The sequence below is a fragment of the Lithobates pipiens genome, unplaced genomic scaffold (genome assembly GCF_037356315.1).
Source record: "Lithobates pipiens isolate NorthernLeopardFrog02 unplaced genomic scaffold, aLitPip1_a1.2 Scaffold_65, whole genome shotgun sequence".
In the NCBI taxonomy this organism is placed as follows: Eukaryota; Metazoa; Chordata; class Amphibia; order Anura; family Ranidae; genus Lithobates; species Lithobates pipiens.
Window position 1 is genome coordinate 1,125,133 of NW_027507887.1, and position 20,163 is coordinate 1,145,295.

Here is a 20,163-nt window from a genome sequence, read left to right on the forward strand (position 1 = left end):
ATTGTTCAGAACGTGATGACATTATTTCCTTACGACGGGACTACGTTCTGGCTAGTAGCCAATAGCTTTGGTCTAGGAATTTGATCTGAGCATGCATGGCACTTTTTTCAATCGGAATTCTCTACACATGATCGGACAAAGTCCAATCAGATAATGTTATCGGAAAGTTTTATAGCCAAGGTCTCAAACTTGGTCCGTCGGATATTCTGACGGAAACAGTCCGATGGACCCCACACACTGTCGGATTATCCGACAATGCAGTCCGATCGGACATTTTGCATCGGAATATCCGACCGTGTGTACAAGGGCTTACACTTTTGAAAGTCCTGGAGCACCAGGACAATCGAAACCCCAAACAATGCCCCATTTTGGAAAGTAAACACCAAAGTGTATATTCTAGGAGGCATAATGAGTCTTTTGAACACGTTTTTGGAAAATGTGGAAAGAAAATGAAACCGTATTTTACACAAATTTGTCCATTTATATGATATTTCTAACACATAGCATGTACATACCAAAAATTACACTCCAAAATACATTCTGCTATTCCTCCCGAGTATAGTGATACCATATGTGTGTGACTTTTCAGCAGCTTGGCCACATATAGAGGCCCAACATACAGGGAGCACTGTCAGGTGTCCTAAGGGCATACATTTCAAATTCAATTTGACTACCTATTAGTCTTTTGTGAGGCACTGTAGTGGCACTGATGGGCACTGTAGTGGCACAGATGTGGCACAGGTGAGCACTGATGTGGCATGGATGTGGCACAGATGAGAACTTATATGGCATGGATGCGACACAGATGAGCACTGATGTGGCATGGATATGGCATGGATGAGCACTGATGTGGCAGGAATGTGGCATGAATGATCACTGATGTGACATGGATGTGGCATGGATGAGCACTGATGTGGCACAGATGATCACTGATGTGGCATGGATGAGCACTAATGTGGCATGGATGTGACATGGATGGGACATGGATGAGCACTGATGTGGCATGGATGTGGCACAAATGAGCACTGATGTTGCATGGATGTGGCACGGATGAGCACTGATGTGGCATGCATGTGGCATGAATGAGCACTTATGTGGGATAGATGTGGCACGGATGAGCACTAATGTGGAATGGATGTGGCACGGATGAGCACTGATGTGGCATGGATGTTACATGGATGATCACTGATGTGGCACGGATAAACAGTAATGTGGCACCGATGATCACTGATGTGGCACAGATGAGCACTGATGTGGCACGTATGAACACTGATGTGGCATGGATGAGCACTGATTTGGCATGGATGTGGCACGGATGATCACTGATGTGGCACGTATGAGTCATAGATGAGCATGAACGAGACATGGATGGGGATGGATGAGACATGGATGGGAATGGATGATCCATGGTTGGGGATGGATGAGCATGAATTGCAATAGATGAATCATGGATGAAAACTGATGTGGTATGGATGTGGCATGAATGAGCACTGATGTGGCATGGATGTGGCACAAATGAGTACTGATGTGGCATGGATGTGGCACAGATGAGTACTGATGTGGCATGGATGTTACACAGATGAGCACTGATGTGGCATGGATATGGCACGGGGATGAGCACTGATGTGGCACAGATGGGCATGGATGATCACTGATGTGGCACAGTTGAACACTGATGTGTCATGGATGTGGCATGGATGAGCACTGATGTGGCACAGATGGGCACAGATGATCACTGATGTGGCACAGATGAGCACTGATGTGGCATGGATGTGTCAGGGCTGGCTTAGCCCTTCCTTCTCTGGGCTGGCTGCTCAGCTGTCGGCTAATTGCCAGCTCTCATCTCTCTCCACAGTTACCCAGCTGTTCCTAATCCTGCTCGTCTGATATGCCTACTTAAAGCTGTCCAGCTCACTTCATCTCTGCCTTCACCTTGGTCACATCACTAGAAACCATCTCCTGCGGTTCTGTTTAAAGACTGGATTGCTGACATCCCTTCTGGCTCCTTATCCTGCTTGCTGTTGCTCTACTTGGATCCATGGTTGGGGATGGATGAGCATGAATTGCAATAGATGAATCATGGATGAAAACTGATGTGGTATGGATGTGGCATGAATGAGCACTGATGTGGCATGGATGTGGCACAAATGAGTACTGATGTGGCATGGATGTGGCACAGATGAGTACTGATGTGGCATGGATGTTACACAGATGAGCACTGATGTGGCATGGATATGGCACGGGGATGAGCACTGATGTGGCACAGATGGGCATGGATGATCACTGATGTGGCACAGTTGAACACTGATGTGTCATGGATGTGGCATGGATGAGCACTGATGTGGCACAGATGGGCACAGATGATCACTGATGTGGCACAGATGAGCACTGATGTGGCATGGATGTGTCAGGGCTGGCTTAGCCCTTCCTTCTCTGGGCTGGCTGCTCAGCTGTCGGCTAATTGCCAGCTCTCATCTCTCTCCACAGTTACCCAGCTGTTCCTAATCCTGCTCGTCTGATCTGCCTACTTAAAGCTGTCCAGCTCACTTCATCTCTGCCTTCACCTTGGTCACATCACTAGAAACCATCTCCTGCGGTTCTGTTTAAAGACTGGATTGCTGACATCCCTTCTGGCTCCTTATCCTGCTTGCTGTTGCTCTACTTGGATCCCTGACTTCTGGCCTGGCAGATTACCCGGTCTGGTTATTGAACTCTGGACTGGCTGACTACTCAAACCGGTTACTGGACTCTGGCTATGCTTTGACTACGCTTACTCTATTTACCTTTTTATTTTTATTTAATAAACAAGTGTGATTTAATTGTACTTCTGTCTCGGTCTGAATCGTGGTTTTCTGACAGGATGTGACATGGATGAGCAATGATGTGGCATGAATGTGGCACAAATGAGCACGGATGTTGCATGGATGTGGCATGGATGAAAAAATAAAGATTCAGTCCTTGAAAAGTAAGTAATTTATATGTTATTACAGCTTCATTTAATTAAAAAAATATATACTGTACTGTGTATATATGGTATAACAATATGGATATTTTTCTACTTACATAAGAGCAAAATGATATAAGTTAGAATTCCCATTTACAGAGAATAAGTTGGAGTTAGACAGAGGTATACTGTAAGCTTCCAAATAAAGTAAGCCTATGACATACATGAGACTGATGGGAGGAATACATTCACAGGTAACTGTTGCACAATAGGCACATTGCTAAAAATACAGCCGAGAAGCAGGGACATAAGAAAGTGTCTAGTAATTTTCCCGGTGAATAAAACTAAATGAAAAAAATGGAAAATGCTTTATTTTCTGTCAGTGGGAAGAAAAGAATTCAAGAGGAGATTGTATTCAACGATTGATGTTTGACATTTCGTTAACCTTCTTCTCCAATGACAAATCATCTACCTCTCTGATCTTATCGTAAATTGAAATCAGTTATCGCGTTGCTCCCAAGGGTGAGAAAGAAAATGAAATTTTTTATCCACTTTCTTATCTCCTTATACTTGTTTAAAACTAGTCACATTTGGATAGGTGCACAAGAGGTTTAGTTTCAAATATCAACATTGTTAATCGGAATATATTCCATGTCTTTTTTTTGTCTATATCAAATGAAAAAGAAATATTTGTTTTACACCTTACTTATTTTTCCTACAGTTTTAAAGGAAAGCTGTCATGAGGGAAACAGGGTCTGCTGATCTTCTTTTGAAAATGCTATATGCTTCAATGTCATGTGGGCCCATTACTTTTATGGTGATAATAATTCCATGTAAAGGGTTAAAGAGTCATGTGCCAGTCTCATATGAATTTAGCCTGAACACTTAAGCCTAGCACACACTAGTCTTTTTTTTTTGTTCAAACCAGCACGGATGAACGAAAAAAACCTGAAGCCACGTACTATCTAATGTTAGTACAGTGATCTCCCCTGATGTTGTATTCTGATAGGGGGTTTCTATTGAACTGGCCAATCCCACCCAGCATTTGACCCGTGTGTACTAGGCTTTAAAGTCATGAAAACGTTTATACGTTTTTTTGCACGTTGCTTTACCTTTGTCCCACTCATGCATCACTGATAAATGGGCTACCACCAAGAACACTGGAGATTGCCCATTTATCCCTATGGCAGATGCTAGTGCATGCATAGGCCAAAGAGGAAGAGAAACACCATAAACGATGAACACAATAACAACCCATTGAGCAGGTAATAGACATCAGCCAAGGGAATATGTGCATTTGAAATCAACAAGCTGAAGTAAATTTGTCATAAGGAGAGGGAGCTTAGTCTACTTTTTGGGAAAATAAACCTATTTTTTAAGGAAAATATGCCCTTTAACTTTCTATTTTACAATGCAAGGAAGTCCACAACTGTTACTATATCTTTTGTATCGACTTTGAGCATACAATGTACAATGTAAAGTACCTTGCATACCAACTGTTCCATCAGAACCACACTCCAGCCAAGTTCATATGGAAGCTGGGCTATAAGAACTTTCTTCATTGCTTATGTATGCATCATATGGACTAGGACTAGGTCCTACACCTATTGTGTTATATCAGCACAGTTAGAGTTTTCTTCTTTGTTTATTTCACATTTTTGTGCTTTGTTTGCTTTATCACCACCATATGATTATTTTTCACCATTCACAGTGAATCATATATAAGTCATTTTATGTCATGTTCCCATTCATATGGTTACATGTTTGAGCGCTGCAAATATTTTTCACACGCTATTTTGAACTTTGTTTGTTTGAGTGTCAGCTGCTGTACACATATTTATTAGTTTGCACCAAGGTTTAGCGCAGTATTTTCTCCCATTTTCCACCAGCTGGGCATAGTAACCAATCAGCTTCTAACTTTAGCTTGTTCAATTAAACTTTGACAATAAAACCTAGAAGCTGATTGGTTACTATGCACAGCTTCGCCAGATTCTGTGTGCAACAGCTTTAGTAAATCTCCCCCAGTGTTTGCAGACATTAACCACTTGCCGACCGCCTCACGCCGATGTACGTCGGCAGAATGGCACGGGCAGGCATAAGCACGTACATGTACGTGCTTTGCCTCCCGCGGGTCGGGGGCCCGATCGGGCCCCCGCCCGGTGCCTGCGGCGGTCGGTTTTCGTTCGGGAGCGATCCCGGACGAGGGGACGGCCATTCATTCATGGCCACCCCCTCGCGATCGCTCCCGACGAATGGAAATCCCCGGTGACATCACTTCCTCTCCTGTAATGTAAACACAGGAGAGGAAGTGATGTATTCTCTCCTCCGTGTCGGTATTTTTCGTTCCGACACGGAGGAGAGCGGATCAGTGAGTTGCACCAACACATCCCACACACAGTAGAACATGCCAGGCACACTCACACCCCCCCTTTACCCCCCGATCACCCCCCCAATTACCCCTGCCCCCCAGTCACAGTGACACCAATGTCATTTTTTTTTTTTTTTTTTTTTTTTTTGCATTGGTGTCATTTGTGACTGTAATAACTGTTAGGGCAGTTAGGGTTAGCCCCCTTTAGTTCTAATGTACCCCCCTAACCCCCCCAATAAAGGTTTAACCCCGTGATCACCCCCCGTCGCCAGTGTCACTAAGGCTGGGTTCACATTGCAGCGGTTTATGAGAACGAATGTGATTCGCACCGCACTGCAGTGCAAATCACATCCGATCTCTGTGCGATTCGAGTTCAGCCATTCGCCGCACCCGCCGCACCCGCCACACCCGCCGCACCCGCCGCAAATTCGCACGGGACCCTTTTTTTGGCCCGCAGCAGAATCGGATCGCATGGGTGTTCACACCATGCGATCCGAGTTTGCAGATCGCACTGCGATATGCGAACTGATCTGGGGGTGTCAGTAACATTTCACTGACACTCCCAGCAGTTCGCATAGGGCAGTGTGAACTGCCGCCGGGAGGCATGCGATGCGGGAACCCGCCGCGGATTCGCGGCGTTTCCGCATCGCTCCAGTGTGAACCCAGCCTAATAAGCGATCATTTTTCTGATCGCCGTATTAGTGTCACAGGTGACGCTAGTTAGGCAGGTAGGTATTTAGGTTCGCCGCAGCTTTTTATAGCGCTAGGGACCCCCATATACTACCGCATAAAGCCCCCTGATTGCCCCCTAGTTAACCCTTTCACCAGTGATCACCATATAACTGTTACAGGTGACGCTGGTTGGTTAGTTATTTTTTTATAGTTTCAGGGCACCCGCCATTTATTACCTAATAAAGGTTTAACCCCCTGATCACCCGGCAGGTGTCATTTGTGACTAATAACTGTTAGGGCAGTTAGGGTTAGCCCCCTTTAGTTCTAAGGTACCCCCCTAACCCCCCCAATAAAGGTTTAACCCCGTGATCACCCCCCGTCGCCAGTGTCACTAAGGCTGGGTTCACATTGCAGCGGTTTATGAGAACGGATGTGATTCGCACCGCACTGCAGTGCAAATCACATCCGATCTCTGTGCGATTCGAGTTCAGCTATACAGATAGTATGGCTGAATTCGTGTCGCACCCGCCGCACCCGCCGCAAACTCGCACGGGACCCTTTTTTTGGTCCGCAGCAGAATCGGATCGCATGGGTGTTCACACCATGCGATCCAAGTTTGCAGATCGCACTGCGATATGCGAACTGATCTGGGGGTGTCATTAACATTTCACTGACACTCCCAGCAGTTCGCATAGGGCAGTGTGAACTGCCGCCGGGAGGCATGCGATGCGGGAACCCGCCGCGCATTCGTGGCGTTCCCGCATCGCTCCAGTGTGAACCCAGCCTAATAAGCGATCGTTTTTCTGATCGCTGTATTAGTGTCACAGGTGACGCTAGTTGGGCAGGTAGGTATTTAGGTTCGCCGCAGCTTTTTATAGCGCCAGGGACCCCCATATACTACCGCATAAAGCCCCCTGATTGCCCCCTAGTTAACCCTTTCACCAGTGATCACCATATAACTGTTACAGGTGACGCTGGTTGGTTAGTTATTTTTTTATAGTTTCAGGGCACCCGCCATTTATTACCTAGTCTCACTAGTGTACCCCTAAATTTAGGGGTGTCTACTTTCTAAAATGGGGTCATTTGGGGGGGGGGGTTTGTGCCATCTTGGCATTTTATGGCCTTCAAAACTGTAACGCCCTTAGAAAGCCTGAAGGCGGTGCTTGGTTTTTGGGGCCCCGTACGCGGCTAGGCTCCCAAAAAGTCCCACATATGTGGTATCCCCGTACTCAGGAGAAGCAGCAGAATTTATTTTGGGGTGTCATTTCACATATGCCCATGGCATGCGTGAGCAATATATCATTTAGTGACAACTTTGTGAAAAAAAAAAAAAGTTTGTAATTTTCCCGCAACTTGTGGCAAAATATAAAATATTCCATGGACTCAACATGCCTCTCAGCAAATAGCTTGGGGTGTCTACTTTCTAAAATGGGGTCATTTGTGGGGGTTTTGTGCCATCTTGGCATTTTATGGCCTTCAAAACTGTAATAGGTAGTGAGAAGTGAACTCAAAAAATTACGCCCTTAGAAAGCCTGAAGGCGGTGCTTGGTTTTCGGGGCCCCGTACGCGGCTAGGCTCCCAAAAAGTCCCACATATGTGGTATCCCCGTACTCAGGAGAAGCAGCAGAATTTATTTTGGGGTGTCATTTCACATATGCCCATGGCATGCATGAGCAATATATCATTTAGTGACAACTTTGTGAAAAAAAAAAAAAAAAAAAAAAAGTTTGTAATTTTCCCGCAACTTGTGGCAAAATATAAAATATTCCATGGACTCAACATGCCTCTCAGCAAATAGCTTGGGGTGTCTACTTTCTAAAATGGGGTCATTTGTGGGGGTTTTGTGCCATCTTGGCATTTTATGGCCTTCAAAACTGTAATAGGTAGTGAGGCGTGAAATCAAAAATTTACGCCCTTAGAAAGCCTGAAGGCGGTGCTTGGTTTTCGGGGCCCTGTACGCGGCTAGGCTCCCAAAAAGTCCCACATATGTGGTATCCCCGTACTCAGGAGAAGCAGCAGAATTTATTTTGGGGTGTCATTTCACATACGCCCATAGCATGTGTGAGCAATATATCATTTAGTGACAACTTTGTGTAAAAAAAAAAAAAAAATTTTTTTTTTGTCATTATTCAATCGCTTGAGGCAAAAAAATAAAATATTCAATGGGCTCAACATGCCTCTTATCAATTTCCTTAGGGGGTCTACTTTCCAAAATGGGGTCATTTGGGGGGGTTTTGTACTGCCCTGTCATTTTAGCACCTCAAGAAATGAGATAGACAGTCGTAAACTAAAAGCTGCGTAAATTCCAGAAAACGTACCTTAGTTTGTAGATGTGACAACTTTTGCGCAAACCAATAAATATACAATTATTGACTTTTTTTTTACCAAAGACATGTGGCTGAATACATTTTGGCCTAAATGTATGACTAAAATTGAGTTTATTGGATTTTTCTAATAACAAAAAGTAGAAAATATCATTTTTTTTCAAAATTTGCGGTCTTTTTACGTTTATATCGCAAAAAATAAAAATCGCAGAGGCAATCAAATACCATCAAAAGAAAGCTCTATTTGTGGGAAGAAAAGGACGCAAATTTTGTTTGGGTACAACATTGCATGACCGCGCAATTACCAGTTAAAGCAGCGCAGTGCCAAAGTGTAAAAAGACCTCTGGTCATTTACCAGCAAAATGGTCCGGTCTGAAAGTGGTTAATAGCTACCTAGTTACAATATTAGTTTTTTTAATTAATTTAAACCATTCTTTTATGTACTGATGAAACCTGTGTCTTTGGATATGCACATAATGATAGTTAAAAGAAAAACTAACAAAAAAATGTGTTCCTATTTACTCCTTTTACCCTTTAGTTAACCCCTATAAACTCTAAATAACTTTCAACTTCCACTCTTCCAATAAGTATTATTTAAGCAGATTTTTTGTTTATTTTTTTTTTAAATAATTTAACCAAATTTTACATATCTGTTTTTGTTTGTTTGTTTAGGTAGTGTTGTATATATTTAAAAAAATCACCTTTTTTTTTTAAATGGAAGTAAACTCATCTATAAAACAGTTTAATTTACGGCAAGTGCCGTAAATGTAACACTCCCATTGGTTGTTCCCTCAACCAAACTGTCAAACCATCCAATGGCTGGTGTCTTAACTGATCACATGTGCAGCATCATGGCAGTTGTAGACTAAACAGGCCAAGGTGGGAACTTCCTTGGCTGAAAATGATAGGGGGTTTACTTACACTTTAATTTAAAAATAACTCCATTGGATTGTATTAGAAGTGTAATTTTGTGTAATTATAAATTAGAATTATATTTATAAAATGTGCAATTTTATGCTTAATAACACTAGTCATTTTAAACCTAACATTGGTGAAACTAGATAAAATATTTTATTTTATTTTGTTACATCTTTTTGCTTGTATATCGCAGGAAATATATATATATATATATATATATATATATATATATATATATATATATATATAATGCCAAGGAAAGGCTTGTTGGCCTAAACATAAACTATATACAGTGCCTTGAACATATATTCATACCGCTTAAAATTTTACACATTTTCTCATGTTACAACTTACAACCAAAAATGTAAATGTATTTTATTTTATGTGATAGACCAACACAAAGTGGCAAATAATTATGAAGTTGAAGGAAAATGAGGTGCAAAGCTGGTAGAGACATCCCCAAAAAGACTTGCAGCTGTAATTGCAGTGAAAGGTGGTTCTACAGTATTGACTATTGGGGGGCTGAACACAAATGCACGCCACACTTTTCACATATTTATTTGTAAAAAAATTTGAACACCATTTCTCATTTTCCTTTGATTTCACAATTATGTGCCACTTTGTGTTGGTCTATCACATAAAATCTCAAATAATTTAAATTTTTGGTTGTTAACATGACAAAATGTGAAAAATTTCAAGGAGTATGAACACTTTTTTTAAGGCACTGTATGTATTGTGTTTGTGGCATACATATTGTCAGGGAAATAGCCGCAGTTTTGTGAGACACGTTCGTGTTAACGCGCGTCGGCGCCTACACAAACGCAAAGTAGTTTTTAGACGTACGACCGACGCGACGTCTAACCGGGCGGGCTTACGCGGTGATGCCACGAATACGCAACGTACCAGACGTAGGCGTACGATCGCTCCGACGCGCCCGCGGCGTGACCCGGCCAGTTCACCTATTTAAACGTTCGCCTGACACTCCTGCATTGCTGGATTATCGTCAGCTCTCCTGAGAACCTGTACCTGTGCTTCCTGTTACCTGATCTTCTGTGCACCGACCCGGCTTGTCTGACCCGTTCCTGTTGTCTTCCTGGCTCCGACTCTCGGCTTGTACCTGACGTTCCAGATCTGCTTCCTGAACCCGACCTCGGCCTGTCTTGACCACTCTCTGGACTTCCGCTGCCTATTCTCGGATCTCCTAAGCACGGTTGCCCATCCAGGCTTGTCCATCTGCTACCTGGTCTCTACTATTGCTACCCGGCAACCCGTGCCACTGTGGGCACTACATCCCTGTGCCAACTTCAGGGTTGTGCTGCGCTCGGCCGCAAGGGGAGCCCTCTCAGCATTTCGGCCTCATCCTAGACTCTGACAGTATAATCCAGCCATGACAGAGGTCGACAGAGGTGACTCCCCATTGGAGGCCGTCCTACGAGAACTCACGGCCCTTGCTCCAGCTATTCAGGAGCTCCGAGAGAAACATCACCGGCTGGAGGAGCGCCTGCAACATCCGCCTGAACCACCCACCTGCTCTGGTCAAGTTCCGGTGTCTACAATTTCAGCGGTCCTAGAACCACGAGTCCCAGTTCCAGAACACTTCTTCGGGGACCGGAGAAAATTCAGATCTTTCAGAAACTCATGTTTCCTCTACTTTTCCCTGCAACCTCAGACCTTTGCTTCAGAGACAACCAAGGTGGGATTCACCATCTCATTACTGAGGGACGATCCCCAGATGTGGGCCCATGGCCTGCTGGAACAATGCAGCCCTTGTGTGAATACCCTGGACCTGTTCTTTGAAGCCATGGCCCGCTTGTACGATGACCCTTTCCGGACAGCCACAGCCGAGGCAGCCTTGCATACTCTTCGCCAGGATGGGCGACCTGCAGAGGACTATTCAGTGGAGTTCCGTACCTGGAGCTCTGACTCTGGCTGGAATGAGGCGGCCCTCAAATTTCAATATCGTATGGGGTTGTCCGAAGCTCTTAAGGATGAGTTGGCCAGACTAAAGATCCCCACTACGCTCGAAGAACTCATCCAACTCGCCATCCAGCTTGACAGGCGTTTACGGGAACGTCAGCTAGAACGCTCTCAGACTGCGTGCTCCATCCAGGCCCCACCTCCAGCCTGCCCAGCAGTATCCCCCGTTCTGAGGGGCATTCCTCGTCCCGCTTTAACCTTTGAAAAGAGACTCCTCCGTCGTCAGGCACATCTCTGTTTTTACTGTGGGGGATCAGGACATTTCATTAGCAACTGCCCTACAAGGCCGAGTAAGCCAGCTCCAAACACTCCTTCCCATCTTCAGGTAGCAATGACAGTTTCTGCCCACATCGCTCTTCCAGTTACGTTGATGGTGGCGGGCAGCAGGATCCCCCTACAAGCAATCATTGACTCCGGAGCCTGTAGTTGCTTCCTGGACCTAACCTTGGCCAGGAGTCTGGCTCTCCCACTGAATCGCAAGGAACAGAGACTGACCGTCCGTTTGGCCGATGGCTCTTTACCTAGTTCAGGTCTTGTCACCCAGGAAACTAGTCCCATCCTGACAATCACCGGTTCGGGTCACCAAGAATTCCTTAAATTCGACATTCTGAGCTCCCCGATGTTCCCTGTTATCCTAGGGATCCCTTGGCTACAAGCTCACAACCCCCAGATCAATTGGCTCACAAGGGCGGTTTCCTTCACATCGGCCTATTGCCAGCAGCACTGTCTGGACTCCACCCCTCACGAATTGCCCGGCTGTTTGACCGTGCAACCCGCTCCCGGTCCGGCTTCTCGCATACCAACAGTCTACCAGGAATTCAGAGACGTTTTTGATAAAAGGAGAGCCGATACCCTACCTCCGCACCGCCCCTATGACTGCCCCATTGAATTACTACCTGGGGCCCCCATTCCTTTTGGTCGGATATTCCCCCTTTCGGAGACGGAACTGGAGGCTCTACGACTGTACATTGACGAAAACCTGGCCAAGGGATTCATTCGTCCCTCTTCATCCCCTGCCGGAGCAGGTATCTTCTTTGTGGAGAAGAAGGATAAGACCCTAAGACCATGTGTGGACTATCGGGACTTAAATAATATTACCCTCAAAAACCGGTATCCTCTTCCGCTTATCCCTGAACTCCTTCAAAGATTCCGTACCTCTCGTGTCTTTACAAAACTTGACCTACGTGGGGCTTATAATCTTGTCCGTATCCGGGAAGGGGACGAATGGAAGACTGCGTTCAGAACAAGATTCGGTCACTTCGAATATCTGGTCATGCCCTTTGGGTTATGTAACGCCCCGGCAACCTTTCAACATTTTATCAATGATATTTTTCGGGAGTACCTTGACCACTTTGTTGTCGCCTACCTTGACGACATCCTGATTTTCTCACCCTCACTAGAGCTTCATAGAGTACATGTCAAGAAAGTACTACATATTCTTAGAACTCATGGGTTATATGCCAAAGCCGAAAAGTGTGACTTTGAAAAGGAATCTATCCATTTCTTGGGACTTATTATTTCCACAGGGGGAATCGCCATGGACCCGCAGAAGGTGAAATCCATTCTGGACTGGCCCGCTCCTGCTGACAAGAAGGGTGTACAGAGGTTTATTGGCTTCGCAAACTTTTATCGAAGGTTCATACGGGGCTTCTCCACCATCGTAGCTCCCATCACTATGACTACTCGCCAGCACACCAAGTTTCACTGGTCCCCAGAAGCTCAGTCCGCTTTCGATCAACTCAAGACCCTATTTACCTCCGCGCCCATCCTGCGACACCCAGATCCCGCCTTACCCTTCGTACTAGAAGTTGATGCCTCGGAGGTGGCCACCGGGGCGATCTTATCCCAACGCCAAGGTCCCAAAGCCTTACTGCACCCTGTAGCCTTCTTCTCTCGGAAGATGAGTCCCCCAGAGAAGAACTATGATGTAGGGGACCGGGAACTTCTAGCGATCAAGACCGCCCTTGAAGAATGGAGGTACCTCCTAGAGGGCGCCGCTCACCCCATTTTAATTTTCACAGATCATAAGAACCTGGAGTATCTCCGTACGGCCAGACGCCTAAGACCCCGACAGGCCCGGTGGGCCTTGTTCTTTTCAAGATTTCATTTCCATATTACCTACCGCCCAGGATCTAAAAACAGCAAAGCGGATGCCTTATCTAGAATGTTCCCCGACACTCCTGAGGGGGCCCCACCTAGTACAATTTTATCCTCCCAGAATTTCCTGTTAATACAACCAGACCTGAAATCTTCTATTGAACTGGCTACTAGACAGTGCACGGAGACCGAAGCTTCTACCCTGAGGAGTCAAGGAGGGCTTCTATGGCACCAGGACAAGGTTTTTGTTCCCCAGCAGGTCAGGCTACTAGTACTGAAGACCCTCCACGATCACCCACTTGCAGGCCATTTTGGAGTGCGGAAGACGACAGACCTTGTACGGCGGTCCCTATGGTGGCCTACCTTAAAGGCGGACTGTAAGGCATACGTAGATTCCTGCACCATCTGCCAGCGCAACAAAGGACCTAACACCAGATCCTGGGGTCTATTAAGACCGCTGCCAGTCCCGGAGAAACCATGGAAAGAAATTTCCATGGATTTTATTGTGGAACTACCGCCCTCTGAAGGATTTACGGCCATCTTGGTGGTCGTAGATCGCCTGTCCAAGATGGCACATTTCTTGCCGCTTAAAGGGACTCCCTCTGCCCTGGATACAGCAAAAACTTTTGTTAAAGAGGTTGTCCGGTTACACGGGGTACCTGATAGTATAGTATCTGACAGAGGGGTTCAATTCACCTCTAAATTTTGGAAGGAACTGTGCAAATTGCTTTCAATTAAGATTTGTCTATCATCTGCCTACCACCCACAGAGTAACGGACAAACCGAAAGAACTAATCAAACACTAGAGCAGTACCTGCGATGCTTCTGCTCCTTCTCCCAGGACGATTGGGCCTCCTTGCTACCTTGTGCGGAATTCGCCTATAATAACTCCGTGCACGCCTCCACCAACCAGTCACCCTTCTGGGCAAACTACGGATTCCACCCTTCATTCCTGCCTAACACCATCCCTGAGTCATCCGTCCCGGCAGTTCAAGACCGAGTAAAATTTATTCACTCGAACTATCTAATACTCCAAAACACCATGAGAAGGGCCCAGGAGGAATATAAGAAGCAGTATGACAGAAGGAAGCGAGCCAACCCCATCTTTAAGACAGGGGATAAGGTGTGGCTTTCAGCAGCAAATCTCAGACTGCCTTGTCCTTCCCGGAAACTGGGACCTAAATTTCTAGGTCCTTTTGAAATCAAACGAGAGATTAATCCCGTAGCCTTTGAACTTGTTTTACCTGACTCGTTTAAGATCCATCCTATATTTCATGTCTCCCTCCTTAAACCTGTTACCTTTAGTCCATTTTCAGGAAGAGAAGAAATGCCTCCGCCTCCGGTTCAGGTTGGTGAAGAAACCGAATACGAAGTTGAGTCCATCCTCGACTGTCGTCGAAGAGGTAGGACCATTCAGTTTTTAATTAAATGGAAAGGGTATCCTGCTGAAGAGAACTCGTGGGAGCCTGCCGATCACGTACATGCTCCTGAACTTTTACGAAGGTTCCGCACCCGACATCCTGAAAAGTGGGCTCGGTTGGGCATCCGGAGGCTGCCCCTTGGGGGGGGGCACTGTCAGGGAAATAGCCGCAGTTTTGTGAGACACGTTCGTGTTAACGCGCGTCGGCGCCTACACAAACGCAAAGTAGTTTTTAGACGTACGACCGACGCGACGTCTAACCGGGCGGGCTTACGCGGTGATGCCACGAATACGCAACGTACCAGACGTAGGCGTACGATCGCTCCGACGCGCCCGCGGCGTGACCCGGCCAGTTCACCTATTTAAACGTTCGCCTGACACTCCTGCATTGCTGGATTATCGTCAGCTCTCCTGAGAACCTGTACCTGTGCTTCCTGTTACCTGATCTTCTGTGCACCGACCCGGCTTGTCTGACCCGTTCCTGTTGTCTTCCTGGCTCCGACTCTCGGCTTGTACCTGACGTTCCAGATCTGCTTCCTGAACCCGACCTCGGCCTGTCTTGACCACTCTCTGGACTTCCGCTGCCTATTCTCGGATCTCCTAAGCACGGTTGCCCATCCAGGCTTGTCCATCTGCTACCTGGTCTCTACTATTGCTACCCGGCAACCCGTGCCACTGTGGGCACTACATCCCTGTGCCAACTTCAGGGTTGTGCTGCGCTCGGCCGCAAGGGGAGCCCTCTCAGCATTTCGGCCTCATCCTAGACTCTGACACATATTGTCAAAATTATTGAGTAATCAACACATCCATAGCTGAGATGTAACAATAGACCTGGCCCATAATGGGTTTACAAGTTCAGGAACTGAAGCAATTTTTTTTTTTTATATCAAGGAAAAGATTCCTACTTTCGTACTACTTGTAGATATAGGAACTAAATGAAAGAGATATGGAACTAGAAATCGGAATACTAAAAAAAAATAAAAAAAATAAAAAACTTTTTTCAGCATAACAACACCTGAAATCAAAATGGAGAAGTCAACTTGATGTGTTTGATGACATGCGAATAACATTATCATCCACTGTACTTCAATTTCCTACTTATTCTGGTGATGATTTTGATGGGAATTTTGTGTGCCGGTGGGAATATGGGGTCATATTGGAAAATCCACTGGGGTTCTGTAATTGTAAAAACGGTTAAGAACCCCTGTACTAAAGATTACTTTAGCAGCAAATCCAGAAAATGATGAGACTATTGTTTATAAAAAATTTGCTTACAAAATAAATCTATGACAGGTCTTTTAGTGATTGCATTAGGCAGCTCTTGTTCCTGTGCTTTTTCTAAACCATTTATGACTTTAGCATTTGTCTTTTCATCTTCTCCTTGTCATCATTTTCCATTTTTGGCAGAGTGTTCAGATCCTCTGTTATACTGCTGTAACTTACGCTGCTAATGGCTTGTTATTTGGCAGTATAGAAATGTTGGGCTATTTTATTAGCATATTTATACCTAACTATTATAATTATGCAGTTTCACTCAGATTTTTTGGCTTGCACTTAAAATGGGTAATGCACCAGCTTTTGTAGGTTTACCCAAAATGTACACATACTTCTAAGTAAACGATTCCCTATCCTCGCACTCTTTGTTAAATCTAAATTTTTCATTTAGAAAACTCTGTCAAAACTTCAACTATGCTTAAATAACTTCTAGAATGTCATGCTTATAGTTCTTGAAATATTCCTAAGAACGCCTGTGAGGAAATGTACGCTTGGGTGGTACACGGTATCAGAAAGTATAGAAAGAAAATGGATCTTTGCCAGTGCCTGTGAATGCCAAACAATTATGTTTGCTGTGTCATCGCATGGAAATTACACATCCATCTCTCTTCCTGAATTGATCCTAGACGGCAAGATATAATGTTGTGCTGCTTGCCAGTAACAAATAATTTTAAACCTGTTTTGAACCTGATTTACTTGAATGTTAAATGTTTACTGAGCTTAGTAAATTATATAAAGCTGTGTATACATATGCAACATATGCTCTTTAATTACCTGGAATGCTGTTTTCAATGATTCTGTACTTTTAAAGCAGTTTTTCTTTTCTTTTTTTTTATAGTGGGGGGCTGCTATGTGTTGGTGCTTGGGAGATTCCTACTTATTTTATGTTCAAATGACATGAAAAGAATGGTAAGCCTTGTGATATTTGTGGACTATGGGTTCTCAATGAGAGATTTCCTACTTTCTGCTCTGCTGAATATTGTATAAGAAAGTGGGAACACAGATAGGTATACCTAAAACTACTAAAAAATGACTTGATCCACTTTTATAATTAATATCTATGAACTTTTACAAAAGGTTTTACATTAATTCATGAGTGTTTCTAAAAGTATTTTTTAAAAATGTGAATATATACTATATTAACCAAAGTATTGAGACATTTGTCTTTACACACATGAACTTTAATGGCATCCCAGTCTCTGCCCGTAGGGTTCAATCTTGAGTTGGCCCACCCTTTGCAGCTATAACAGCTTCAACTCTTCTGGGAGGGCTGTCCACAAGGTTTAGGAGGGTGTCTATGGGAATGTTTGACCATTCTTCCAGAAGCACATTTGTGAGGTCAGGCACTGATATGAACAAGAAGGCCTGGCTCACAGTCTCTGCTCTAATTCTTGCCAAAGGTGTTCTGTTGGGTTTAGGTCAGGACTGCAGGCCAGTCAAGTTCCTCTACCCCAAACTAGCTCATCCATGTCTTTATGGACCTTGCTTTGTGCACTGGTCCAAATCATAGGCTGGAGGGGTAATTATGGTGTGGGATTGTTCTACAGGGTTTGGGCCTGGCCCCTTAGTTCCAGTGAAGGGAACTCTTAAGGTATCAGCATACCAAGACATTTTGGACAATTTGGTGATCCAAACTTTGTGGGAAGAGTTTGGGGATGACCCCTTCTGTTCTGCATGAAATTGTCCAAAATGTCTTGGTATGCTGACACCTTAAGAGTTCCCTTCACTGGAACTAAGACATTTAGTACAGAGAGGCATCCCCTCTCTGTATTTTGGATTTCACAATGAGGCTTGGTTTCAGCAGAGGAAGATAAAAATATGGCCAACCAAGGCTCAGATTGAGGCCTGGTTATCTGAGTGTTATATGTAATGTAGTAATACAGATCTGGCCATCTGTGCGATGTATAAAGTGTGGTGACTCTGCCGCCCGTGACCCTGGAAGACATCAACCTATGACGAAGCATGTAGGATGAAGTGACGTGCTCATGTCACCAATCCCACGTGGGTCCTACAAGGATGGGTTCTGTTTGTTTGTGTGCTGGCCAACACACTAAACATAAGGCGCATGTAATCAACTGATGTTGTAAGTGCAATATTTTATATTCTAATACATTTTAAAAGAATTTTACACTATGTGGAGCATTTTGTTTTTTTTGGGAGAAATCCTTACATGTAACACGGTGCCAAGGGGTGATCCTGTGTAGGAGAGTAACTGGATCTGGAGAAAGGCCTTGGCTGGGCTAAAGCCATAAGTACAAACAGCTCCTTGTTATGAGGGGTCCACAGGAGCTAGTAAGCGAGTTTCCCAGCTGTTGGTGGGGGCATTGATGTTTAAGATCACTATAAGGTGGTGGAGATAGACAACATTTGTGGACTGTTCATTATTTTTAATCAGAATTTATTACATTTTGTTTGATTACAAAGGTTTGCTGCTAACACTTTTTTACTCATAGGAGGTTTGCTTTTTATACTTTTTTACTTATGAGGTTATTAATTAGCACAGTTTTTTTCCAATTTTTTTATTCCCATAGACACACTCCTAAACCTTGTGGACAGCCTTCCTAGAAGAGTTGAAGCTGTTATAACTGCAAAGAGTGGGCCAACTGAATATTGAACCCTACAGACTATGACTGGGATGCCAGTTCATGTGGTGTAAAGGTAGGTGTCCCAATACTTTTGGTAATATGGTGTATCTGCTACTTTTGATCTCAGTACAATTTCAGAATAATCACAGACAGATAAATGACATAAAGAAAACTCTCACCTGATGGGTTGGCTAATAGTAGTACGGATGCAGATGGAACAAGATAGACTGTGAGCATCCAAAGTACTGGCCTCAGTAGTCGATTTTCCCACAAGTAAAAAGGACTCCCTTTCATTTCTGCTGTCAGACTATAACACCAGGTATCATACATCTCCCTCACTCTGGGAGATAACCCCAGACCTGAAGAGAACAGAAAATACAATTTCCTAAAAAAAGTTTATATTTAAGAATTAAAAGAAAAATGCACTTAAGTTATGATTTATATTTGGGTAGAAAATAGATATACTTACCCATAATATAACTATTCCCCTCTGCTTATATTGCTTCTGACTAACACTGCATCAGACGTCAGAAGCCACCATAAGCACAAATGATGAGGAGTCATTTGCAGTACAGCAGACCTTTAGATTAGACTGTAGAAAAAGATATATAATTGTATACGCATCTTAGAAATCAGTAATGGCCATTTTCTAGGCTAATTGGCAAGAAATAGTCAAACAAGTGGTATGGGGGCTGGACACTACCCTGGGGGAATGTAACAAAGCAAAAAAAAAAATCCATTGGTTGGGGTGCAGTGATTTAAAAACTGTGAAATGTGAAAATCTTTTTTTTTTTCTGTAAAATACTTTTTTGAAACGTGACTCAGTACAACACAGAGCCACACATATGGCCAACAATTACAATAACATACAGACTGACTAACAGAAGTACTATCTAGACATTTACGACTCTTTTACCCCCTCCCTCCCCCACCCCCAACAACTTAAGACTCGGTTCTCCACACTCCTCTCAGAGTCCTTGCATCTGGACATTAGTGCACCTGGTATTCAATAAATATCTCCAGGAGTATTTTTGCAGTGTCCAATTACCTCCAGTGTTTAAACACAAACATCAATTATGGCTGAACTCCCCAACCGTATAAGCAAACTAGAGTACAATGAGCCTCAGATACCTTCCACCCCCGACTAGGTCATGAAGAGGATGTACACTTAATAGTGTTTTAGGTCACTAGGACTCTTACTCCACCGTGACATCTGAGTTATAATACGCCTGCCACACCTTATCAAACTTCTTCCCACATCCCCTTGACAGATATGTCACTTTATAATATGGCATCATTGAGTTTACCAACCCCTTCCAAAAGGGCAAGGATGAGGCCTCCGGTTTCTTCCAGTGTAGTAATATGGCCTTCCTACCATAAAACAGTAGGATATTGATTAGATTTCTATGAGCCCGAGATGGGACCACCTCTTCCACCAATCCCAGGAGACACACTCTAATTGTCTGAGGGACAGGGACCATCAGGACCTCTGCTATGCAGGAGGTAACCTCGGTGCAAAACTGTTGGATCCATGAGCACCCCCAGAAAATATGGTCAGCAGCCACTGGCAAAAAGGTTCACTG

At 44.3% G+C, this 20,163-nt stretch overlaps 1 protein-coding gene across 1 annotated transcript in view; it reads right to left on the reverse strand.

Moving 5' to 3' along the window:
- LOC143958927 (scavenger receptor cysteine-rich domain-containing group B protein-like) overlaps positions 1 to 18,926 on the reverse strand; it is a 107,044-nt gene extending 88,118 nt beyond the window's left edge. The window contains exon 1 of the mRNA XM_077467912.1: positions 18,760 to 18,926. Within this exon, the coding sequence (XP_077324038.1) occupies positions 18,760 to 18,910 (151 nt within the window). The 5' untranslated portion in view covers positions 18,911 to 18,926. The remainder of the gene's footprint in view (positions 1 to 18,759) is intronic.
- Positions 18,927 to 20,163: the final 1,237 nt, after the last annotated feature.